This window comes from Equus asinus, chromosome 5 (assembly GCF_041296235.1).
Source record: "Equus asinus isolate D_3611 breed Donkey chromosome 5, EquAss-T2T_v2, whole genome shotgun sequence".
Taxonomy (NCBI): domain Eukaryota; kingdom Metazoa; phylum Chordata; class Mammalia; order Perissodactyla; family Equidae; genus Equus; species Equus asinus.
In genome coordinates this window covers 101,253,889-101,279,138 of record NC_091794.1, presented here as the reverse complement: position 1 = coordinate 101,279,138, position 25,250 = coordinate 101,253,889, and the positions used below count along the sequence as shown (strand labels likewise).

Genomic DNA, 25,250 nt, shown 5'->3' with positions numbered 1-25,250 from the left:
AGGAAAAATGTATGTTTTGAAACCTCGGCGCTCAATAGAGTCAACGCCCTGGCCGGTGTGTCCAAGGGCTCGGGCTCAGGAGCACCGTCCTTGAGGGTGGAGGGCTGGGGCTGCCGTGCCAGGTTCTCCTCGGCCCCACCTCTGCCTCCCTGCGACCTCGGGCATCTCTTCACCTCTCTGAGCCTGGTTCCCTCTCCTCAGTGGGGTCACAGGTTCCTGACCTCCAGGCTCCTTGGGATCTCCAGGTGGAGGAGAACAGTTGGGGCTGGCAGTTGGGGGGGCTGGCCTCCCTGCCCCTCATGTGGATGTGACCCCCCCACCCACGGCCCTTTTCAGTTCTCCAAGTCCATGGTGCTAGACGTGTACAGCGACTACGTGAACAACTTCACCAACGCCATGTCCATCATCAAGAAGGCCTGTCTCACCAAGCCTGCCTTCCTCGAGTTCCTCAAGGTGGGCCCGAGGGTGGTGTGGGCCCCTCTCAGTGGGGCGCTGGTGATGGTGGGGGCAGGAAGGTTTCCCAGGAGAGAGGGGACATTGCAGCCCAGCTTTGGCTGTCACATCGTCACTTTGGTCTGGACATCGCCCCTCTTTCCTTTGGGGCACCCCTGGTCCTGTGGGGAGACAGGGGGTCCCTCCTGCTCCCCAACAGGAGCATGATTAAGATTGAAGTGTCTGTAAGCTGCTTGGCATCCCAGAGCTTTGAAGGCAGGAGGGGAAGCCTGTGACGTCTCTGGGGTGGGTGAGAAGGCGGTGGGTCTGGGGGGGTAGACCCAGCAGTGTGCGGCCCCGTTCCTCTGGTTAGCGGGGCTTGGGTGGGCCTCCAGGCGTGGCTCAGCTTGTCACTGGACTGATCCCTTTTCCTCATTTGTAAAAGGGTGAGGAAATTCCTCAAAAGTTTGACTTGGGGGTCCCCTGGGAGAACAGAGGTTAAAGGACCAAAGGCCTCGTGCAGCTGTGGCCAGGCTCCCCGCATTTCCTGGGGTGTGCAGTCAGGTGGATCAGATGAGACCCTGCCTGCAGGGAGCGTGCCGCCTAGTGGAAGGCACAGGTAGGCTAGGAGCTGGGGCTCAGCCGAGGAGCCCACTGCCCCGATCCAAGAGGCTCGGGGGCTTTCTCAGTGGGGTGCCATCTGACATGGGTTCTGGGGGGATTATAATGGGTAGAGGTGGAAAAGAGGGTGTTCCGGGTGCAGGGGTGGTGGGGCAAAGGTCAGAGGCAGGAGGATGGGGGCTGGTGAGTCGGGTTGGATCTGGGAGACTGGCTGCCTTTTGGGGAGGCCCAGAGAGAAGGGTCAGAGGTGGCTGAGTCCAGTCTGGGCAGCTCTGGACCTCCAGGCCCAGGGGTGAGGATGTCCTGTTTCAGGCAGTGGGGATCCCCTGAAGAGTTCTTGGCCGGGGCAGACGGCAGTGGAGGTCGATGGGGGAGCTGTGGCAGCAGCCTGGGTTGTAGGGGACAAGGCCAGGGATCCAGACGACAGCTGTGTGGATGGAGTGGTGGAAACAGATGCAAGAGACAGGACAGGGAGAGACACCCTGTGCCCTGCCCCTCACGCTGGTCTGGACTCGGCTGTTCATTTAAGCGGAGGGAATGGTTGTCTGACTACTTCTAGAATGAACTGCTGAATTTCCCAGTTACGCGTTTAGTCCAGAGACACTAACAGGACTGCTGTAGTCTCCCCAGGGTGAGGGGCTGTGCGGGAGCCCCGGTGGTGGCAGGGACCCCTGGCTGTAGCACCAGGGACCCCCCCTGGGCTCTTTTCTCAGTCATGAGACCGAGCAGAGACCTGGGCCCGGGGAGAGGAGCCCAGGACGGGTGGCGTCTGTGCCCCCGGGCTCTGGGCCCCCCGTGCAGGGGGTCAGCGAGTGACTGCACCTCCTCTCCCACAGCGGCGGCAGGTGTGCAGCCCCGACCGTGTCACGCTCTACGGGCTGATGGTGAAGCCCATCCAGAGGTTCCCGCAGTTCATCCTCCTGCTTCAGGTACCACTGGGGTTCTGGCAGCCCCTGACCCCCAGGGTGCAGTGTGGGTTGGGCCCCAGGGCCTCGCGGCTGCTCACCCATCAGCCACGGCCCATGTGTACTGTGGACTGCGGGCCTGGCCTCGGCCCCCTCTTTCTCCACTCCCGCGGTGGAGTCGCTGGGATCCAACAGCTTATTTCCCACCTCCCCCAGTGGGGGACACAGAGTGGCTGCTGGTGGCCTGAGCCCAGGTGGCGGGCAGGGAATGAAGGCCCGTGGAATCCTACAGACTGTGGGCTCCTGGCAGGGACGAGCAGCTCAGTAAACGAGCTGACCATGGCCACTTCAGGCTTCCTGAGGGAGCCTTAGCCCCATGCAGGGCCCAAGAGCCTGGGACGCCCCCAGATGGCCGATGGCCCTCAGTGAGGGGCTGACCCCCTGCCGCCGTGCTGGGCGGAGTGACCGAGGGCCCCAGAGCGTTTTCCTCTGGCCCTCAGAGCTGCCAGCTGCGGGAGTGGACTCTCGTCTCGCACGCCGTTGATCGGTGCCTTGGGGACTGGTCTGCAGGTTCACTTTATTCTCTTTCATTCATTAGCTGCTTCTTGGGGCCTGGCTCTAGGACAGGTACCATCTGTCCAGGCTGCAAGCTGGGCCCCTCTCAGACCTGGTCTCCGTGGGGGTTGTGGGGGCTGAGGCTTTGACCCCAGCTGGGGGAGGGTTGGCTGGGCTGGGGGTTCTCAGCCCTGGCTCTCTGGGCCCTGACAGGACATGCTGAAGAACACCCCCAGGGGCCACCCGGACCGGCTCTCGCTGCAGCTGGCCCTCACGGAGCTGGAGACACTGGCTGAGAAGCTCAACGAGCAGAAGCGGCTGGCCGACCAGGTGGCCGAGATCCAGCAGCTGACCAAGAGCGTCAGCGACCGCAGCAGCCTCAGCAAGGTGCGTGCCCTCACCTGCTCTGCAGCCCTCCGCACCTGTCGCCCGGCCTCCTGCCCCGCGGCCACCCACCAGGTGGCGGTGTTCTCTGAGGGTGGGGATTCTTTGCTTTGAGGCCACGGACCTTACCTTGAGGGTTAGTCTCCACTGGACGGACGCCCACATGCATTACTATCCACGTCATTTTAGGATAAAAGCTGATTTTCTTCATCAGCGTAATTGCCAGTAAAGACATCAGAAATCATAGCCTGGTACTGTGCTTAAATGAATGTACTCTGGAGTCGGAGTCTGGGTTAGAATTCAGATTTTGCCACTGGTGCTTGCTGTGTGGCCTCAGGGGAATCGCCCAGCTTCTCTGAACCCCACTTACTCCCTCTCTAATGAGAAGGGTTCAGTGGCATCTGACCCCCAGGGCTGCTGCAAGGCAAATGAAGGGATTGGCAAAGCGGCAGGCTCGGAGTCCTTAGTACAAGGTGGCTGTCATCATTATTAGTGGTTTTTTTTTTTTTTTCCTGAGGAAGATTCGCCCTGAGCTAACGTCATGCCAGTCTTCTTCTGTTTTTTAGTATGCAGCCTTCCAGCACAGAGTGGCCGCTGACAGAGCGGTGTAGGTCCCTGCCTGGGAAATGAACCCAGGCTGCCGAAGCAGAGCACACTGAACTTAACCACTTGGCCACCAGGGCTGGCTCATATTAGTGGTTTTTTTTTTTTTGAAAAAAAAAAAAAATATATATATATATATTTTTTTAGGTATTATTTTTTAATTGAGGTCATAATAGTTTTATAACATTGTAAAGTTTCACTTGTACATTATTATTTGTCCATCACCATACATATGTGCCCCTTTACCCCTTATGCCCACCCCTTAACCCCCTTCCCCTCTGGTAACCACTAATCTGTTCTTTTTGTCCATGTGTTTGTTTATCTTCCACATATGAGTGAAATTATACAGTGTTTGTCTTTCTCTGTCGGGTTTATTTTGCTTAACATAATACCCTCAAGATATTAGTGTTATTTTTAGAGAAGAAGAAAGACGAGAAATTCATGCCATGTTTTGGGGTTGCAACTTAGGAACATTCTAGCAAAAAAATCTTGAAATGCTTTCAGATGCGTCTGTAGAGAACCCTGTTTTTAAAACACAAAGCCCGTACTGAAAAATAGTCACCCCTAGGGTCCCCTGTTGGTAAACTTTAGTCCTCTGATTCCCTAGTGACATGTGACATGAGCTCCCAGCAGCCGCACCAGATCTGGGAGTCCGCAGCCAGGCCCCACCCTGTTTCACCCCCCAGAGGGTAGAGCTTGGCTCAGATGGTTCGGGGTGAGGTGACCCCGCCCCAGCGCATGCTGGCAAGAACATGGGTTGTTCTTTGGGGAAGGGATGTCGTGTGGGGTCAGAGGGAGGTCTTCAGATCTTTTGGGGGAAAAACTGGGAGCCTTCTGGCTCTGAGGGCTACAGAAGCAGAATTAAGCCCAGCGACTAAGGCCACTGAGATTTCAGCCCCGTGGGGTGGAACTTTCTAAGAGTGCAGGAAGGATTACCAGGAGGACCACCGCCCTCTCCACCTGGACCACGCTTCAGAGTCTGTATCGTTCTCTGACCTACGTTGCCATCTCTGACCTTCACCACAGGCCTGTGAAGCTGGGCTGGGACGAGATAACCTGCAGGGCCCCTTGCAGTTCAAAGCTTCAGGTCCAATGTCTTAAGACTTCAGGCCAAATTCAGGCTGTATGTGTGTTTCTAGGCCCACACAGTATTTTTAAGAAAATGGAGTTAGTTACCAACATTTAGAAGTGGAGAGTTGTCCCATAAAATTCAGACTTGTGGATCGTCTTGAACGGTTGGAAGAGCTGGCATGCTGGCACCGGTCACCTGAGTAGTGGCTGCCCGTGCCCCCTCACTCCCCACTCACGCCTTCCCACTGAGGTTACCTGCCGGCCCCACAGGCGTCTGCATTTGCTTTGCCTGTTCCAAGAGGATGGTGCTGGGAAGAAAAGACGGGCAGGGCACGGAGCCCCCTCCTGGAGGCATGTCCCCATCCAGGATTGCTCAGAGTGGGCGCGACAGGTGGGGATCCTCTCTCCGCCTCCAGGCAGCCAGTCCCACACGAGCCTCCTGTTTTGGAACCACTCTCGAGAAAAAGACTTCAGCTCAGTCAGAGCCACCTGTGCTGGTATTTGATGGTCTTTGTACTTGGAAAGTGTCTTCCTCTGGTCCCTCCTTTAGCTTCTTTTCTGTAACCAAGAGGGTTTCTCTTGCTTCGGCTCACACACCTGTGCAGCTGCCGTGGGACGAGATGGCTCAGGACAAGGACGCCCTTCTCTGAAGCAGTTGCTCTGGGAAGAGCCGTCTGTGCTCTTCTGCTCTCTCCCCCGTAGGGACCTGGGCAGGAAGGAGCAGTGGTCGCTGGCTGGAGGTCAGGAAGACCTGTTTGGTGTTGGGCAAGGCACTGAAGGCTCTGAGCCTCAGTTTCTCCACCTGTCAAGTGGGGGGCGTGTTTGGTACGTGTGGGATGTTGTGGTGGTGGCTGCATCCCGTGCCTTCCCCCAGCCGGGGCCCCCCTGGGACAGCCTCACCCAGTTCTACGACCAGTCGAGTGATTTTCCTTTTGCCGTCCGTCACCAGGGGGGAAGCGGAAACGAAACTGGGTGTTCCCCCAACGGAACCATACCGGCTATTTCAAAATGTGCCTGCTCAGGACCCTCCGGGGAGTTTGTGCAATATCCGGGCTTTCTTTGTCTTTTCTCTTTAATCTGCCTCAGGGGCAGGAGGATGGTTGCCAGCAGCCCGGGGGACTTTCCTCTCCTGAGTTTTGGGTCATGGCACACTGGGCAGCCTTCTGCGGGCCCGCTGTCTTCAGGATCTCAGCTGTGTTTTCAGGAGCTGGCAGTCAGCTTGTTGGTGCAACTAGCGGGGTGGGGAAGCCCGGCCTTAGCAGTTATGGGGGACCCTGGAGGGACCCCCAGTCCTATTTTGTGTTGGGAGCAGCGGGGCCTCCCCTGAGTCCTGTCGTGTGCAGCCAGGAGCTAGCGGTGCTGCCTGGGGCTGGGGGCGGTGCTCGTGGCCTGGCTCCGTCCCGTGCTGCCGCTTCACTGGTGCTGGCCTTGGCAAGTCGCTTTACCTCTGGATCTTGGTCTCTTCCTCTGGGAATGGGGAGGGCTCCGGGGACTGCTGAGTTGACAAAATGCGAGGTGCCCGGCGCATGGTGGGCCTTTGGTCCCCTGCGGGCTTCTGTGTCAACTTGAGAGATGTGGTTCTTCGGAGAATGACAGGGCATTCTCTCCTGGGAGGTTTTGGGGTGACCCAACCCTTTCCCAGCAAGGATGCAAGGAAGGAAGGATAACTGGTGTCATCAGAGTCATGGGTTTTAGAAATGAATTTTGCTGACTATTCTCATCCCTCCAAAAAAAAAAATCCCTGTTAGTAAAAAGATATTTTCCCAGTGGGTCCCCGGGCGGGATGGTGGTCCCAGTACTGGCAGGGGTTCTTGGTGTTCAGAAGCCCCCCGGGTTCCAGGCCGACTTGGTGTCCAGCCTGAGACTGGCAATGCCTGCTTGGATGCCTGTGGCTGGAGGGTCTGTGGCCTCCTCAGAGGGTCCCTCACTGACCAGCAGATCTGTGCTACCCCATCACGAGCCCTTCCAGGAGGCGAGCCTGGCCGAGGCTGTCCCACAGGTCAGGGTGCGGGACAGCACCTCCTTCCAGCCGGGAGTCCCCATGCGTGAGGCCGCACCTCCTCATGTGAAGCCATCACAGGCAGCAGCGTTGGCGACAGCGGCTGCCTGTGGAGTGTCCACCCTGTGCCACATGCAGGGCCAGCTCCGTGGGCATGAGACCTGTGCCATCACACAGGGCCTGTGCTCTGAAGGGCCCCACACTTGGTTTGATGCTCTGCTGTTGCCATCTAGAAATTCTTAACAACCTTTGAATGAGGGCTGCGTGTCCATCTTCCTCTGGGCTCTGCAAATTACGCAGCCAGATTCGGTCATGCATTACCTTGGTGATCTGAGCGATGGAGGTTATTGCCCCACGTGCGCGGGAGCACGTATCTGTGACTCCAGAGCTTGTGTCACTGGCAGTGATAGTCATGCGGGATTGCCAAAGGGAGGTGCTGGCCATGGCTGGCTCACCTGCTGGCGGCTGGGCAGAAGGGGCAGCCGGAGAACCCAGCATGTGGTCCTCTTGCGTCCTCCCCAGTGCCTCTTGTCACCCTGGGGATGGAGGGTGTGGCCCTGCCTCATCCTCCGCCTCTCCCAGCCTCGGTCCCCTTTGTGCACGGCAGAGAATTCTGGGTCTTGGGCATGGTGCTGTCTGCGTAGCAGCCTGCGTGTGATGCTAGCGTTGACCTTGCTCTGCCTGCCTCCCCCAGCTCCTGACCTCGGGCCAGCGGCAGCTGCTCCTGTGTGAGACTCTGACGGAGACCGTGTACGGTGACCGTGGGCAGCTGATCAAGTCCAAGGAGCGAAGGGTCTTCCTGCTCAATGACATGCTGGTCTGCGCCAACATCAACTTCAAGTAAGCGGGTCTGGGCCGTCGCCCCTTCTTGGGGACCCACTCCTGTCCTGTCCCGGTCCCTCGGCCGGCCTCTCTGTGACAGGGTTTCACATGGGCTCTGCTTAGGTCTCCGATATTCTGACTTCCTCTCGCGTCCCTCTTGGTCTGCTCTGTCCCTGGTCCCCAGAGCTGAGAAGCACCTGGAGAGGCCACTGGGGCAACTCCTGACCTCGGGGCAAACAGCTGTCCGCTGTAGAGCGGTCTGTTCTGGAACTCTGCCGTTGGTAGCTGAACAGCCTCCTGAGTTTTGACCACTTTGAACTTTAAGAGATTCTTCTTTATGTCCAACCCAAGCCCCTGCTGCTTTAATCCGAATCGGTTTGTCCTCTGGCCAGGTCTCCCTGTTCTTGGCAGGAGTCTCTGTCTTTCCCCCCATGCCCAGAGCATCTTCTCCCTACAGGAGCCTGGTTTCCTGGTTCTGGGTCAGAGTAGAAATGCCTTCAGGCCATGCCTGAACGAGTTGGAGCCCGGAATGGGGTGAGGGCAATCTTTTTGATCAGAGTCTGCAAACTCGTGGCCCATGGGTCGCATTAGGCCTCTGGAAATCTTACGTTTGGCTCACAGGGGGAGTTCACACAAGGATGGAGACCTTTGGCCTCTCTTGAAAATTTGGACGATCCCACGTTGCCTGGGGCCACACGGACGGAGAACTGGGTCACATGGCCCGTTTCCTGGGGCTGGTGCTCTGCCCATTTTCTCAGTCCCCACCTGGCGTGGTTCACTCCCTCGCATCTCCAGCTTGGGCCTGTCGGTGTCGGGGGCTGGGACCCTTTACCGAACGAACTCCAGCTGGGACCTTTCCAGCCGGACTGTTACCCGTTCGAGTGGAGGAGAGTCTCTGCTCTCCATATTTGACCACTCTTTAAAAAACATCCCGGACAACAATATGGCAGCAGTAACTCCGCTTCAGAGGGGCATCACCCAAGTTGATGTTTGTGCGGTCTGGCTCTCCTAGCCCCCAGCTGGAGCACCTGTGGGGTGGGGGGCGCCTGGGGGGCCTAACTTAGACTCTGCACCCTGAGTCGGCTGGGTGCACAGCCACGGAGCAGATTTGGGGATTATCCGTGGTTGTGGATCACACATCCTGGAAGGGGAGCAGGCAGCTGTCCGGGGACTCGCACACTCCCTCGGCTCCACACACCTGTCCATCGTCTGTTCATCCATCAGACATTTATTGAGCCCTGACTTTGTGCCAGTTCACAGCTCTGGGCAAGACCAGGCCCTGGTAGGGGACTCAGGCAAGGAAGCCTCTGTCCCAGATCACGTGGCGGTGCTCGTGGCCGACCCATCCGCTCACTCACTTCCTCAAGCACTCTAATTTTTAAGTCCCGTTTGTGTCCTACACACCAAATGTGACCCACACCCCCTCTGCCCTCCTGTTTCCCAGGGTCTCGCATGTGTGAAAGTGTGATAGGGATGCTAGTGGCCCAGTTTGGGGGATCATTTTGAGTGATTTGGGGTAAGTCACATGACCTGTCTTAGCATCAGTGTCCTTGTCTGGCCCATCACCTCTGCTTCCCACAGTCGCCCTGCTAGGAAGCTTGTATTATTCCAGACAAGGATGAGCCCAGGGAGAAGGCCCTCCTCGTGGTCTCCTCTGGCCCCCAGGGGTCTCAGCCCACTGAGTGGAAATTGTTCAGTAACAGTAATGACCTTCCCTTCCTTCTTGTCTTTTTCCTCAGGCCTGCCAACCACAGGTAGGGGTTTGGGGACCTGGGGGGCACGTGACTCTGGATCTGGGGCTGGGCCTGGATGCTCCCGTGCTTCTGCCTCATCGACGGCTCCCTGCTCTGCCCGGCTTGGTTTTGGCCTGAGGTCTTGTGCTTGGGCTGCGAGGTGCCTGGCTGAGCTGGTGTGCCAAGGAGCGGCGCTCTGGGCTGGCCCTGGGGCTGGGGTGCCGCGGGCTCTCCAGGGCCTCGTCCTGTCTGTGCCGGCAGGGGCCAGCTGGAGATCAGCAGCCTGGTGCCCCTGGGGCCCAAGTACGTGGTGAAGTGGAACACGGCGCTGCCCCAGGTGCAGGTGGTGGAGGTGGGCCAGGAGGGCGGCTCCTACGACAAGGACAACGTGCTCATCCAGCACGCCGGCGCCAAGAAGGCCTCGGCCGCGGGCCAGGCCCAGAGTGAGTACCCGCCCCACTGCCCCTGCAGAGGACCTGCCCAGGCTGCTGGGACCCGTCTGGGGACCCTCAGGCCGATGGGCCCCTTGGCTGAGAGGCTCTTGCTGGTTGGCAGCCCCACCTGCACACGTACACCCCACACAGTCACACCTCCGCCCCACACTTGACATGTCCCTACTCCCCACCTTGTACGCCCTTGTGCACACCCGTGCACACGCATGCAACGACTGAGTCAGAAAGTGTGACTTCCAGATCCTGCCTGGCCCTTGCCTGCCTCCCTGTGGGACGTCGGCAGGTGTCGCCTCCTCTCTGTGCCTCAGTTCACCCCTCTGAGCAGTGAGGGGCCCAGGTGACACCATGTCCCCTAAGCCCTCAGGGACCAGGCTCAGGGCTGTCTGGCTCTGCCCGAATCCTCCCCAACCCCTGTCCTTGCCTGGTCATCCCCTCAGACTCTGTCGGACAACGAGGAGAATGAGAACTCAGAGTGGCGCTCGGCAGCCGTGCATCTCTCTCCATCTCTGTGGTGGCCGTTACCATGCGCCCGTGCTGCTGCAGTAGCTTCCTGGCTGCTGTCCTGCCCCCGCTCCCCTGTCCCCCTTCCTGCCCATCCTCCACCCATCCCCAGAGCCACTCTTCAAAATGCAGAGCAGATCTGTGTGTGGCACCCACCACCTGAAACCCGCCAGTGGCTTCCCATGGCTCTCAGGATAAGGTCCCAGGTCCTTGCTCAGCCCACGTGCCAGTCCTGGGTGCCCACCCTGCCTCAGCCCACTCCACCCTCACTCCCTGTGCTTGGTTCCTAGGGGGCCGTGCTCCCTCCTGTCTCACAGTCTTCTCCTCTCCTCTGCCCTTTTCCAGAATGTTCTCTTGCCGTCCCAGTTTTGACTAGTTTGTCCTCACTCATCTTAGCTCAGATGGCACCTCCTCAGAGAGGCCTTTCCTGGTGCCTTCTGACTCGGCCAGTCCCCCATCCTGTGCTCTCCAGGCCCCATTGTATTCTCGCCTTTATGGTGATGGCTTTTTTGCCGTCTCTCCCCTTGGCGTGAGTGTAGCCCTCACCCCAAGCCCCGAGCGCAGTGGGCGTTAACACACGTTTGTTGAATGAACAAAGGATGCTGAACTGCTGGGCTAGCAGAAAGGAGCCGTGAGCCCCCAGCACCTTCCACAGGCTGGGAAGGCATTTGGCTCTCCTCCTCCTCCCCACTGGCCAGGCTCTGTCCATCACTGGACCCAGGAGGTGGCCTCACGGGGCTGCCGGCAATTCTGGAAACTGAGGGAACCATTGCACCACACACTCTCGCCCTCGAAGGGCTGGGCCGGCCGGCTGCATCCTCTTCCAGCTGCTGTGTCTTCCCCCGGCCTGTGAGGCAGGAGGCGCTGTTTTGCCTTCCTGACTCTGCTGACAGAAGCCCCCGGCAAGGGCTCCTTGGCTGCTTTGCCTCCCTCGGAGCCACCTCCGTCCTGGCTGCGTCCACTCTCCCCCCACCACTCGGGGGCCTCGCTCTGGCTCCCGTCCTTCAGCGACTGCTGTGTCTGTGGCCACATTCAACCTGGAGTGATAGGCTGCCAGACCCCCTGGACAGGGGGGAAAGAAGTCCTGGCTGAGCCCCAGTTGGCCTTGAATGATTTTTTATTGTATTGTTATTCAAATATGTGCAAATATAAGACTAGGTGTAATAAACTCCTTATGCTTATATCCCTCGAACAACCATAAAACCAAAACAAAATCACAAGTGGAATAAAAATGAGGCTACAGAACGGTAAAATTCAAATCAACAGCATTACTTTAACGTGATGGATGATGATGTTTTGCTGGAACCAAATTGCTCCCAATATGGATGTGGCCCAATTGCGGGGCAGGTCCTTATGAATTCTCTGCTCCCTGTGGGCCACAGGGTGCCTTGTGGTGGCCGGCATTTCCCGCCAGCTCACCCCATTTCGGTCACTGCCGAGCCCTTTTTTGCCCATCGTTTCGTGTCACTGTGTCACTTACGCCTGTGCCCACCTTGCTCCTTGCTCCTTGGTGACCATTCACGTGGTCCTGCTCAGGACCAGAGCCCACGGAAGCCCTGATTTTGCAGCAGCACGTGGCTTTAAAGTCATTATGTCCAGGTGTCTTGGGATGAGCATCTGCTTTTAAGATCATCATCTAAATGAAAACCTGTAGTAAGGCCTCCCCATCCCCCTCCCCTGGGACGCTGTAAGACCTCAGCTTGAGAAACCAGGGCCTAGAGAACAGAGCCCAGATTCCCTCGCATGGCAGTCAAGGACTTCCCCATCTGCCCCTGCTGGTCCCTCCTGCTCTGTCTCGTGCTGCCCACCCCTCAGGCCCCCAACACTCCATTTGTATTATCACCAGAGATCTGGGCAGCCCCGACCCCCATCACTGTCCCATCTCCCTGATATCTTCCTCCCCAGCACCTTCCACCATCTGCAGTTGTTAATTGACTGCTCCCCTCCCCCACACCCTGGTCATAAGCTCCATAAGAGCAGAGAACCTGTCTGTTTGGTTTACAGCTGTCTCTCCAACTCCTAGAATAGAACCTGGCACATAGTAGGTCCTCAGTACATCTTTGGACAATTTGCTGTTCAAGGGCTTCCTTGAGCCACAGTGCCTTTGCACGTGCTGTTTTCTTTTTTGGCTGTGCCCACCACTCCCTGGCTCTGTGAAGGCACCTCGGCACTCTTGGTTCTCAGTCTTCTGGTTTCCTATGACCCTTTGTGTAGCCTGAGTGTGGCGTGCATCCCAGGGACTAGACTTTACCTGTGATTGGATATGTCCCCCCTCCCCCGCCAGGATGCAAGAGACTGGTAGTGTTTCTTTCTGTATCTCTAGGGCCCTTTCTCCAGGGCGACAGCTCTTCTTTTTTGCAGTGAGAGGATGCGTGGCTGCTTCTTTGCACCGTCCCCACCCCTGAGGCTGAGTTGGGTCTCTTCTCTGCCCAGATAAGGTGTGCTTCGGCCCCCCGCGCCTCTTCCAGGAGCTGCAGGACCTGCAGAAGGACCTGGCCGTGGTGGAGCAGATAACCCTCCTCATCAGCACGCTGCACGGCACCTACCAGGTACGCCGCAGGCAGGCCGGGCGGCTCCTCTCGGCCTGGGCTCCCCACGTCCCCTGGCTTCTGAGCTCCCAGGGGCAGCAGGAGTGGCTCAGCTCCCTGTCGCTACCTGGACATCTGGTTTGGGTTACGCGGGGCCTTGCCGTGGGGCATTGTTTTTGTCCCCTGCTCAGTGGCCAGTCAGTCTCACAGCCCCTTCCTGGGCCTCGCCCCAGGCTGGAGAGGAAGCTGACTGGGAGGGGGTGTCCCTCTCAAAGGTGCAGGGTGGGGTCTGAATGCGGGGCTGGGCGGCCTGCCCTCGGCCTGGGGCGTGGGGGTGTCCCACTTGTGGCCGAGTGAGTGGTGCAGGCTGAGCTCCAGGACTTCTCCCCGTCCCCCTCCCCCAGGGTAGCCCCGATCGCCGTAGGGTCTGGCGCGGCTTTTGGGGAGCTAACGGGCCATGTGTGACCTCCTTGGCGTCCTCAACCCTAGAACCTGAACATGACCGTGGCTCAAGACTGGTGCCTGGCCCTGCAGAGGCTCATGCGGGTAAAGGAGGAGGAGATCCACTCGGCCAACAAGTGCCGCCTCCGGCTCCTGCTTCCCGGGAAGCCCGACAAGTGAGGGGGCCGCCCATGAAGTGGGGGGACTCGGAGGGGTCCCGGAGCCGTCCCTTTCGTCAGTATTGCTGTGATGGGAGTGGGGGTGTGCGCACTGCAGGCAATGCTCAGCACAGCGATTAGCGCTGAGTAGATGCTCATTGTTGAATGAATGAATGAACGAACAACCTGTTCACACCGGGGGTGAGCCCCCTCCTCTGTTAGGACCCTTGGACACTCTGCTCTTGGTTGGATCCATTTGTGCTGAGTCCTTTTCCCTCCCAGCAGACTGTGCCATCCCCTGGGGTCAGGCCCTGGGTCTCCCCTCCGTGGACCTGCCTCCCCACAGTGTGTCCCCCGCCCCCGATGCCCCCACGGGAGCTTGTGTTCAGTAGACTCCCAGCTGATGTTTGTGGCGTTGATGACAGCCCGGCAGAGATGGGGAAGGGTGTCTGTCTGGCCCTCCCGCCGCTCTGTAAGAGGGCATCCTCGCCCCCATTTTACAGATGAGGAAGGTCAGGCTCAGTTACGTGATGGCCCAAGGCCACAGAGTAGGAGGAAGAGTTCCTAGGGGGCCTGACCCTGAAGCCTAGGCTGGTGCTGTGAGGGGCTCAGAGCCCGGGGTTTGGCCTCCTGGGTCGGGGGAAGGTTGGGGCCAGAGGGTTGCAGGGAAAGGACCATCAGAGCCCTGTGTTTGAGGCTCAGGACTTGCGTCTGAGAGCCAGCAGCTTTGAGCTCTAACCCGAATTGGCCACTGCCCGGCTGGGTGGCCTCACCCAGCTCCTTCCCCTCTCTGTGCCCCTTTATCCCTGTGTACTGTAGAGGGGTCATGCTCCCGGGGCTGGGGTGGCCCATGAGGAGAATAGGCCCCAGAGAACTCTGAAGGGGCCCCCGCTGCTCCGGGATGAGAGGACAGTGTAGTGACAAAAGTGACTTCAGCTGTCCCAGCCTGTGCACAACTCCATTCATTCATTTCTTCATTTCTTCGTGTGTCCATTCACATTTACTGAGCAACTGCCCTGTGTCAGGTGCTGGGAGGGGCCCCGAGGGAGACCGGTCCCTCCCTGCAGAGGCTTTGCTCTGACCTGTTCAGGTGCCCGACAGGCCTGGAGAAAGCTGACCAGTGGAGCCCTGGAAGGCCTCTTAGTTGCAGTCTGCAGAGGGCCCAGCCCCCTCTGGCTTCGCTGGGCACCCGCGCCGAGGGCCCGGGGCTGGGCTGGGGAGTGTGGCCTGGCCGCTCTGGGGAGGTACCTCCCTCCTGGGGCCGCCGTGGGTCGAGGGACTCCTCCCCCGGGGGAGTGAGGCTTCCCAGGTCACCGGCCCCTCTGGTTCTGATGCTCTGAGCAGACCTCGCCCTCCCTCCAGAGCACATGGGTTGAGGGAGGAGCCGGGTGCCTGCCTGGGAAGCCGGGCCCTTGTTCTGGGTGCTCAGGCCTCACCTTCTCGCAGCAGGTCCGGTCGCCCCATCAGTTTCATGGTGGTCTTCATCACCCCCAACCCCCTGAGCAAGATCTCCTGGGTCAACAGGTTGCACTTGGCCAAGATTGGACTCCGTGAGTGAAGCCCCGGGGAGAGCATGTTAGGGGCCAGGGGTGCGGAGAGGGGAGGTTTGGGGGAAGGGGTGAGTGCGTGGGGGGTGTCTGGGCTCCGGGAGGGGGGCTTTGGAGGTGGAGGGAGGAGGTGCAGTGGAGGAACGACTGGAGCCGAGTTCTGAGTCCCGAGGCTCTGCTTAGTGACCGTGGACAAGTCGCTTCCCCTCTCTGAGCCTCAGTTTCCCCATCTGTAAAATGATGGGCGTCGGCAGGAAGTAAACTAGTGGTTGGAGGGACCTGGGGGCGTGGGGAATGAGAGTGACTGCTAAGGGTTTTTTTTTTCAGTGGAGGTGATGAAAATGTTCTAAAATTAGATAGTGGTGATGATTACTCAACTCAGAATGCGCTGGAAACCGGTGACGTGTACACTTTAAAAGGGTGCGTTTTACGGGAGCCGAATTCCAGCTCAATAAGGCTGTTACCAAAAAAGACACTGCAGGTTGGACTCAACTGAGTCTCAACCAAGGACCTCTTTATTTTTTTCTCCTGTGCGTCCCTAATAATACAGATAAGTCGTGGACATTTATATTTACAGCACACTCCACTGGGGCAGGCATTTTTCTAAGCATTTTTTGCAAATCTCTTTCATCTCACATTCACAGTAACCCTAAGAGGTAGGTCTGTTGGGAACCCCCTTTTACAGATGAGACTTCTGAAGCCCAGAGAGGTGCAGTGACTTGCCTGAGCCCACACAGCAGGAAGGGACAGAGCCAGCACAGAAATTCCTTCCCTTCTGCTTCCTCAAGTTGGCAGGTTTCTGCCTGGCCAACCACTTTCGTTAAGTTATAGTTACTTTATTTGTCCTCTTTTTGAATGGACCAACGGCCCGGCGCCTTGCCCATCGAGCTGTTGTCCCCTGAGATGCACTAGAATCTCGTGTGCTGTATTCCAGGCCACAGCAGGGACTGTCTTTTTGTTCTCTTTTTCTTTTTTTCCTGGTGTGATCTTTTTAGAGGTAAATATGTATTTCCAGTGTGTTTTGAAACATTTCTGGAAGGAAGTTCGGACCTTCATCACTGACTTTCATCAATTAAAAACTATTGAGTCTCTACAGCAACTTTAGGTGTAAGGGAAAAGGGCAATGACGAAAACAGAAATATCTTTGCTCTCAAGGAGCTCACGGTTTATGAGAGGCAAGCTGACATTACCGGGGAGCAAATCAACAGGGAGGGGCGTGGCCGTGAAGGGGATAGAGCCGGGTGACGGGACTGGCGTTGAACCCGGGGCCCAGGATTGCTGTGAGGGAGGGCCTCTGAGGAGGTGACATCTGAAGCCCTGCAGAGATGTGCGCAGAGTGATCCAGGCTTCAGGAGCAGCAAGTGCAAAGGGCCTGAGGTGGCCAGAGCTGGTGAATTGTGGGGAGAGAAGTAGGTGGGTGGAAGGGGGGCCTGGTTTCCCAGAAAGCCAGGGTGAGGCGTATGGAACTTGTTGTGGACCTGGCTTGGTGGGAGGTCTTGGTTGTAGCACTGAGAGCTGGACAGTGTCCTGATTTGCGTTCCACTGAAGTGGATCATTGTGGCTGCTGTGCAGAGAGGGCATCGGAGGGGCAGGTGTGGAGGGCGGGGAGGGAATGGGGAGGATGTTGTGGCTTTGGAGGACCCACAGTCAGAGGCTTCTGCTCAGCCAGCCCCTTGGATCTGGTGCTGATGTTGCATAAGCCTCTGCCGATGGAGAAGGGATCGAAGCAGAAGCTGGCCAGGCACTGTCAGAGGACAGGGGAGTGCTGGCCCGGGGGAGCGCTAAGGAGGCTGCCCGTGCCCCCGCCCCATGGGGCAGGTGCGTCTTGGGCAGGCACCCGAGCCCTGTTGGTACACCTGCTCTAAGGGCAGGTGGACCTCCTGTTGGAACCGCGGCTGCTCTGCTCAGTGGGGCTGGGTCTCCGATGGGGAGGAGTGACTGATGCCAGCATCTCCCTTCTGGGGGCCTGGGAGGACACTCAGCCGCCTTATCTCCAGCACTTTCACTGCAGCCAAGTTTTAATGGAAGGAGAGTCATTCAAAATCTTATTTGAATGCCTGGGTTCCCCTGGGGCTTGAATAATTTGTTCCTTTTATTTTGCCAGTTTGTTTTTTTATCTGCAGTGCCCGGTGCCGGGAGAAATAATATGAGCCCCCTAGAAGGAGCCGTGAAAAACATTTATTCAAAAGATGTTATTCCTTTAATTTTTTCCCCTGTATCTTCCTCTCTCCCTGACTACAGTGTGCGAGATCATAATCTCCTGAAGACTGAGAAAGGAGGGGGCTGGCGTGGGGGGTGCCTGGGATCCTGGAAGTGGATCAGTTCTGTCCCTTGGAAGGGTGGGGGGCCCCAGGGGAATCTGGGGACCCTGTTCACATCTTAGCGTGGCCACCGGCATGTGTGTGGTCCTGGGAAAGGCTGGCTCCCTCCTGTAACTGGGACTGGAGCTCCATGGGCCCTTCCCCTGTTGCGTTTTGGGGTCTTCAAGTCACGTGAAAGGGAACCAGACTAGGGTCAGTCCCCAGCTCTGCTGCCCACAGCACCGAGATCGCGGGTGGACGATTAGCCTCTAGAAACCTTGGGGTCTCTCTCAGCAAATGGGGAAGATGCCAGGGGCCCCTCACAGGGCTCTTGTGAGCATAGGGGGAGGGGTTGCCTGGGCGGCCAGTGCCTGGCACATGGGACAAGCTCATAGGACAAGGGTGCCTGCGTCTCAGATGGGGAGGTGACCGGCCTGAGGTCACATGATTTGGTGCAGAGTGGGGCCAGGATGCCCTCCGCCCCTCTGCCTATTAGTCTCCTGTTCTGAAGGCCCTGGAAGAGGGTTGCAGGTGGGAGGCCCCAGAGAAGGAAGAGGCGAGGGCCCTTCCTGAGAGCTGTGTCTCTGGCCCTTACACTCCATGGGCTCCCGTAGCATCTCCCACCCACAACTCTCCTCGTGCCCACCTCCCCAGTGGACCTGGGCCGCCAGGCCACGGGCTGACCTCCCGCTCACAGGGACACATCCACGGGGGATGCGGCCTGGGGGCCCCTCGTGGCCTCTGACGTGGTTAGTTTTCCAGCCCTCAGCCCCACGATGACGCCAGCACTCCACTGACAGTGGACCCGGTTCCGGGATCCTGAGTGCGGCCCAGGCAGCTGGCAGCGTGTGTTCGACTCCTCGTCTCCACTCACCTCTGCCAGCTTAGAGGCCGTGCCGGGCCCTGCCTGAGCTGTCAGCCGGAGCCGTGGGTCTGCCCTCCAGGATGGTGCCCAGGAAGCCCTACTGGGGTTTATCCCCACACTGACCACGGCCAGCCACCTGGCTTCCCTGGACACCAGTGTCTCTGCAGCGGAGGGTGTTTGGAGAAGACATGTACAGAGGTCTTGCCAGCCCCGGTGGCCGTGGCCGTGGCCAGCAGCACCTCTGTGGCCCTGCAAGGTGTGGGAGGGCCTTGAAGGCAGCCTGGGTTTGGAAGGTGGAGAGGGCAGTCGGGCTGTCCCTTGGGCGGTAGAGACCGGAGAGGCACGGCCCTGGGACTGAGCACAGGAGGAGAGCGGGAGGCGGGGAGGGGGTGGGCTCAGCCTGGTGGTGAGGTGGCCTCGTGGGCAGCCACCCTCAAGCGCAGTAATAGACACCCCTATTTGATCATCGTGGGCACTATTTCCCAAGTGCCTGGTGTATGCCCGGCATTATATGTATTCTTTCCAGTGCTTACACCTCCAAATGGTTGGAATTATTTCCCCTATTTTCCAGATGAGGCAATAGGCTCAGAGAGGTTAAGTGTCCTGCTCAGTGTCACACAGCGAGCTGGAGGCTGAGTTGGGATGTGCCAGGGCCCTTCTGGCAGTCAGCCTGCTGCGGCTGGGGGGTTGTTCTGAGGGCTCGGAGGTGGGGGAGTGGAAGGGGACGTGGCTCCAGCCCTGGAGCTGCTGCTGCTGCCCCACGGGTGCTCTTGTGTTCACTGGGTGCTGGCAAACTGGGGGGGTGCTAAATAAGCCCCCACTTAATGTCAGTTGGAAATCACGGCTCTGCCGTCAGTGCCAGTTCTTAATGTCTCTTCTCCCAAGCGGGCTTTCAGTTTTCAGCAGCAATAGCCTTCTGATTCGGTCTCTGCCGCTCTGGTTTTGTGACAGGAACAATGGCAGTGGCAGATGGGGAGTGAGAGCTCCATTTTCTCTGAGCGTTCCCAATCACAGGCAGGGAAGGCGCCATCTGGAAGGAGAAGATCAGATCATTAAGAAAATATATAGTAATAAGGTGCCAGGACTTGATGGGCTGTGGGTGTGTGGGGGGAAGAGAGAAGATGAACCTATGGTGACGTGGTGACAGGAGGGGGCTCCAGCGGCCGCTGCAGAGGACCTGGGCTTGAGTGCTCCAGCGGGCTCTTGGCTGGTAGAGGCGGGGACTGCATGACTGCAAGCTCTGCGAGAGCAGGGCAGCCTCTCAAAGCTCACCCGTCTTTATTCGCTGCCCAGGAGGCAGCGCTCAGCCGCGCTCTGAGCACCTGCCGAGGAGAAGGGAGCCGGCCCGTGGGGCAGGCATTGCAGGGCAGTGCAAAGCGCCCCCCTGGGCTGGCGCCTTCGCTCCTGGGCCCTGCCTTTCACTTCCCCCAGCCTCCGTTTCCCCCCCCCCCCCCCCCCCCCCCCCGGGTAGAGCCAGGATGGAAAGACTGACCTCTCCTGGTGGCCCTGAGGGTGAAATGAGACCACGTGTGGGACAGAGCTTTGTAAACAGTGAAGCGCGGTGCACACAGTCATTCTGTTGCCGTGATGCCATCCTCTGCCGTGCTTGTCCTTTCCTTGATGTCCTCTCCTCCTGGTGGCAGGAACCAGGTTTCGGGCGACTCGGTCTCCAGGGCCCAGTGAGTGGAGGGCCCGACACGGGGGACATTTCTGAGCCCGTTTAGAGTGAGCTCCCCGCCCGGCGACTCTACTGCTTGAGGGAGGGGGGCGCGGTGCGTGAGCGTCTGGCGGAGCGGGCTGCTCACGTAACAGGGCCTGACATTTGCGAGTGGTTCTGACTTCTCAGAGCGTCCACACCTGCTACTTCCTTCCTGTGCTGTGACCGATGCCACACGCCACCTTTGCCTGGTGGCAGTGGCCTTTTTACAGCCACTTTACCGAGGTGTGATTGACACACAAGAAGCTGCGCCTATTTGATGCGTACGGGTTGATGAGTGGAGATAAGTGCACACCTGCGAGCCGGTCACCACAGTCTATGTCATGAGCAAATCCATGCCTCTGAGAGCTCCCCCCGCCCTCTTATTAATTATTATTTTTTTGTGATAAGAATAGTTAACGTAAGATCTACCCTCTTAGCAAATTTTAAGCACGTGATACCGGATTGTCAACCATGGGCGCTGGGATGCACAGACGATCTCTAGGATTTATTTGTCTTGTGACCGAAGCTCTGTGCCCACTGACCGATTGCGCCGGTTCCCACTCCTCAGTGACGGCCTTTCTCCAGCACTTGCTCCGTGCTGGGTGCCGGGTTGGGGGGGCCCGCTCTCCTGGCTGGTTCCCATTTGGCAAATCCGGAAAATGAGGTTCTGAGAAGAGACTTCGTTCATGCCAGACGCAGGGACCGATGGTCTGTGGTGTGTCTGGCACTGTGTGAGGGGTGGCGTGTGGTGCAGAAGGAGATGGTGGAGACGGTCTCAGACTTCGCAGAACACGGCGTGGTAGGGGAGCCTGTGGGTGCACACACAATGCACTCACGCACACACGCACACAGAGGGAAAAATAGACAAGCCAATAAAACAGCTGGGAATTGTGGTAAAGGCCGTGAGCCACAGCAAGAGGGGCCGAGACAGAAAGGGATGGAGGGAGGGCTGGGGTGATGGTCAGTTAAGGCCACGCCCAGGAGGTGGGCGCTTAACCTAAGCCTCCGAGAGGAGCGGAGCTGGCCCTGGAGAGAGCTGAGCACGGCGTGGCACGCAGAGGGCGCGTCCCAGCTTGTCCTGTTCAAGTTGCCGAGGAAAGCCTAGCACGGTGGAGCCTGGGACCGAGGCCGGGCAGGAAGGCGAGTCCGGCAGCCCTTCCGGAAGCGTTTGGATTTTATTCCACGTGGACTGGGACTTGACTGACGATTTTAGGCAGGGGAGCGGCGAGGTCCAGCGAAGGTCAGCAGGATGGCGCTGGCTGCTGGGGAGGCCTGACTCTAGGGGCAGGAGTTAGTGCGGGATGACTGGCCAGCATCCCCATGTGGCTGAAGGACACTTGCAACCTGAGCTGGGCCTGGGTCCCGGCTTTCTTGTTGCCACAGCAGCTGCATTGCTGGCAGGAAGGCTGCCGTCATGACAGTTCAATCGATGCGCGCTCCTCCCGTCTCCAGAGCTCTGGGCGCCCCTGAGCTTGATGTCGTTCTGTTGAGTGGCCCCTGTCACCCAGGGTGCCCCATCCAGCGCTTCCGGCTCTCCAGGGCAGGGCTATCTCCTCGTTGTGCAGCGTTGCCATGTCCAGGGTCTGTCATCCACACGGGCTCCATCGGGGGCCAGTTGCTGGAAGACCGCCTGGTTTAGTGCAAAGAACCCTGCCTTTGAGTCAGACAGACCTGGGTCCCCTTCCGGGCTCTGCTGTCCAGGCGCGCACATGGCCTAGCCACTTACTTCATCCCCGGGTACCAGCTCATCACCCATAAAGTGAAAATCATTATTCTGACCATGCTTGGGTGTTGTGAAAACAAAGCCAGGAGCGTGTCTGTGGCACTCAGTGTGTGCCTGACGTGTGGGCACATGGTGGGTGTGTCCCAGCCGTGCCGCCCCTGCCATCGGATCCCAGGAAAGGGGTCCTCCTTCGGGTGTGCAGAAGGGAGAATTCCGGGGGCAGATGGTGGCTCGCTCGCTTGTCCTCTTTCCGTTCATTCTCTCTGCCCGCGTTTGCTGAGCATTGCTAGGTGCTGGCAGTGCCAGGGTGCCAGGGAGACAGCAGCGAACGGAAGTCCAGGTCCCTGCTGCCTGAACTGACATTCTAGAGATGCATGGAGACAGACCCTAAACAAGGAAATAGGCAGAATGATTTTGGATCATGGTGAAGGCTCTGCAGAAAGTAAGACGAGGTCTTCCTAGCCGGGGTCTTTCCCCCTGAGAGAAGGGGGCCACCATAGCCCAGGTGGTCAGGGAGGTCTTCTTGGAGGTGGTGGCGTGTGAGGGGCCCTGACCCGTGTGAAGGAGCCTCCGTGGAGAACGTGGTTGAGCAGATGCTCTTTATTGCAGAAGTCTCTGGATGTGAGTACAGGGTCTGGGCTCGGGCCTGGGCATCTGCACTTGTAACAGGTCCCGGGGGCTTCAGTGCCCAGCTGGACTGGGGGACTGGGAAGTGGTGATTTCCTGGGTTTCAGGGTAGCCTGGAAGGAAGCAGGAGAGAGACTTCCTCTTTACCATCACCCTCGCAGTCAGGTGTAAAAGCAGCGTGGCTGCATGTCACAAGCCAGAATCGTCTTGTCCACTTGCGTGTTTGTGGCCGTCTCCACCTCTCGAAGGGAAGGCCGAGGCAGCAAGGGCCTGGACTGAGTTCAGCATCATGATGGTTTTTGAGACCCTTTCCCATCGATTATTTTGCTGAATCTTCAGGACAAGCACAGGACGAAGGCATTTCTATCGTCTGTATTTCACAGGTGAAGAAATCCAGGCTCAGAGAGTTGGGGTGATTTGCACAAGGTTGCTCAGTGAGAGGTGGTCAGGCTGGGACTCAAACCTTAGGTTTCCCAACCCTCCGCCTGGGGCCCATGGCCATGACTGTGGAGCGACGGTGGATTTCATCTCAGATGGGCAGGAGCGGGGCTGGAGGAGCGACTGGCTGGGTCAGTCCGGGCCGCGGTGCAGGCCGGGCCTCTGGCCTGCGGTGGCTACTCACTGTCCACTTGGTCCTCGGACTCTGACCAGCCTCCCCCCCCGCTTCCTCTCGCTGTAGGGGAGGAGAACCAGCCGGGCTGGCTGTGTCCGGACGAGGACAAGAAGAGCAAAGCCCCATTCTGGTGCCCAATCCTGGCCTGCTGCATCCCCGCCTTCTCCTCCCGGGGCCTCAGCCTGCAGGTGAGTGGAGCGCATCTCGCTGGGCCCACCGCCAAGGTGGCTGTGGTTCCCTTTCTCCTGGGAGGACCAGAGGTTCTAAGTCTCGCCCGCAGCAGGAGGGGCCCAGGTTCCCGTTCCAACTTCTCGATTTCTCATTGACAGAGTTGGCCAAGCCTTTTTCTTGCTCCAGGAGTTAGCTTTCCCACCAAAAAACTGGGGGTAGATGCCCTCTGTGGGTCAAGTGAATGGAAAATTCCATTATTTTGAGCTAACAAATAGCAATGATCTCATCAGTTGATGGCATGACTCCAGCTCAGAAGATAGGCTGGAATATGCCCACAGTGCTGTGCCAGACCCCGTGGGTTCGGCTTTTATGATGCTGCCAGGCGGGAGCGGCTTCGGCCCCACAGCCAGTGTGGCTCCCCTGTGTCGAGTACCTGCTGTGCTCCCCCAGGGCTTTGCCATTGCTCTCTTCTTTGAATATTTATCAGAACCCCTTAAGTGGATGTTTCTAGATCTGTTTCACAGGTAAGGAAGCAAAGGCTCAGACAGGTGACACCATTTTCTAAAAACAACACAGCTGGTAAGGACAGGTCCAGGAACTGGAGCCTCGCTCTACCTGATTCTGATGCCCGTAGTCTTAACCACTAGGATGCTCAGCTCCACTGTCACCTGTCCCTGATGTCCTGGCTGAGCTCACCACTCCATCTGGAGCAACCTCTCCCATCCTCCTCTCAAGGAGATGAGGTCATCTGAACTCTGGGAGGGGAGAGCAGGCTTGGGACCCAGGCGCAGATGCATAAGCCCCAAGAGACAAGCTGATGGGGCTGTAGATTGAGGCTCTAAACAGCTGGAAGAACGCTGGGGACGTCAGTTCATTCATTAGTTCATTCATTCATTCATCTGCATATAAATTTTGAGCCAGGCCCTGCGCTGGACGCTGGGAATATAGTGGTGGCCAGAACATACCAGGTCCTTGCCCTCATGTAACTTGCAATCTAGCAGAGAGAGACGGGCAATACTGCGGCAGACAAAAGGAGCTAGAAAAGAACGATGTGTGTTATAAAGAGAAGAAATCAGATGTAATAGATATAGAGATGGGGCCAGTTAGGGGGTCAGAGAGGGCCTCTCGGAGGAGCTGGCATTTAAACTGAGACCCGAATGGCAGGAAGGATGCATGAGAGCCCAGGGGAAGAGCAACCACAAAAAGACAAACCAACGCAGACAAACCAACAACATACGAGCAGTTGGGGAGGCCGGCGCGGCTGCAGCTCCGCGAGCGCGAGCGGGAGGAGGAGCTGGGCCATGGGGGTGGGGGCGGAGCGTGGGGCTGAGCTGGGCTACGCCGTCCTCACAGGCTGGGATTTGGTCAGAGCAGTGAAAAGCCAAGGACGGCTCCAAGCAGGGGACTGGCTTGGATCCAATTTATATTTTAGAAGGATCATCCGATCCTTTTGGCTGCTGTGTGGACATGAAGCGGGCAAGGCGGGTACCGACGCTGAGCCTGGTGTAGGGGTCCTGCTGAGATGGGGCAGGACTCGGGGCAGGAGGGGGCCAGGGCCTGACCAGGGGGAGGTGAGGGAGGAACTCATCTTGGTTGCCCCAAATCTCAGTCATCACAATAAGTAATATTTTAAGCAATACTGAAAAGAAAAAAAAAATCAAATCAGTAAACTGTGGCCTTGGTTCAGCTGCTTTTTTTTTTTTTTTTTATCAGTAAAGGGCCAGGATTAGGGTGAGGGAGGGTCATGGAAGAGCAGAGTCAGGTCCTGTCTTTATTTAAGCTCTTAGTAATTGTTCACTATGGATTTTTTGGGGGTGTTATTTTTTATTTTAAAAAATTGCGTTAAAATACTTTTCTTGATATCTGTGTGGTTTTGGCCCCCCGAAGGTTTGCACCCGAGGTGAGGGCCCCACTGTCCTCACCCTAGTCCCTGCCCTGGTAGAGGCCATGGCCCGGGGGCACGGGGACACATTCGGGGAGTCCTGGGGTAGCACTGGCCAAATTGGTGAGAGATTAGACAGGGGCTGGGGGTGGAGGAGAGGAAGGGCGTGCCCAGGGCTTCGGCTTGGGCGCAGGGAGGATCGTGTGTAGGGGGTGGGGGGGTGGGGAGCATTCCCCGTGCTGCAGACGGGTAGGGGTTCGGTGAGAGAGACACCGGGTCAGGTTCCAACTCGGAGCCTGACTCATGGCCGGTGGCCAGTGGCCAGGATAACGACAACAACAATAATAATAACAACAACAACGATATTATTTAGAATTCTTCAGTCTTGACAGTGTGGTAGCAGGTTCCTCTGTGAGGCGTCTGGTGCCAGGCTGTGTTCTAGGTGCTTCCCAGCGACTAACTTTCTAATCCTCCCTCAGGGACGGGGCCGTGAGGCCTTGAGCTGAGGGAAGGGAGGCAGGAGCAATCACTCGCCCACGGTCACCCCAGAAGGAGGGTTTTCTCGACTGCTTCCCCATCCTGCCCCTTCCTTGCTTCCACTGGGGCTTGGCTGGCATG

The 25,250-nt window shown here is 58.0% G+C and overlaps 1 protein-coding gene across 20 annotated transcripts in view; it reads left to right on the top strand.

Moving 5' to 3' along the window:
- Positions 1 to 25,250, top strand: part of ARHGEF10L (Rho guanine nucleotide exchange factor 10 like) — a 155,058-nt gene that overhangs the window by 86,142 nt on the left and 43,666 nt on the right. For 9 of the 20 annotated variants that reach the window (XM_070510924.1, XM_014836162.3, XM_044769813.2 and 6 more), the window contains 10 exons: positions 337 to 453; positions 1,890 to 1,982; positions 2,727 to 2,900; positions 7,265 to 7,410; positions 9,132 to 9,146; positions 9,387 to 9,568; positions 12,512 to 12,627; positions 13,096 to 13,223; positions 14,652 to 14,755; positions 22,646 to 22,767. In XM_070510924.1, coding sequence (XP_070367025.1) covers positions 337 to 453; positions 1,890 to 1,982; positions 2,727 to 2,900; positions 7,265 to 7,410; positions 9,132 to 9,146; positions 9,387 to 9,568; positions 12,512 to 12,627; positions 13,096 to 13,223; positions 14,652 to 14,755; positions 22,646 to 22,767 — 1,197 coding nt within the window. The remainder of the gene's footprint in view (positions 1 to 336; positions 454 to 1,889; positions 1,983 to 2,726; positions 2,901 to 7,264; positions 7,411 to 9,131; positions 9,147 to 9,386; positions 9,569 to 12,511; positions 12,628 to 13,095; positions 13,224 to 14,651; positions 14,756 to 22,645; positions 22,768 to 25,250) is intronic. The other 11 variants (XM_014836171.3, XM_070510927.1, XM_070510922.1 and 8 more) reach the window with 3 other exon arrangements.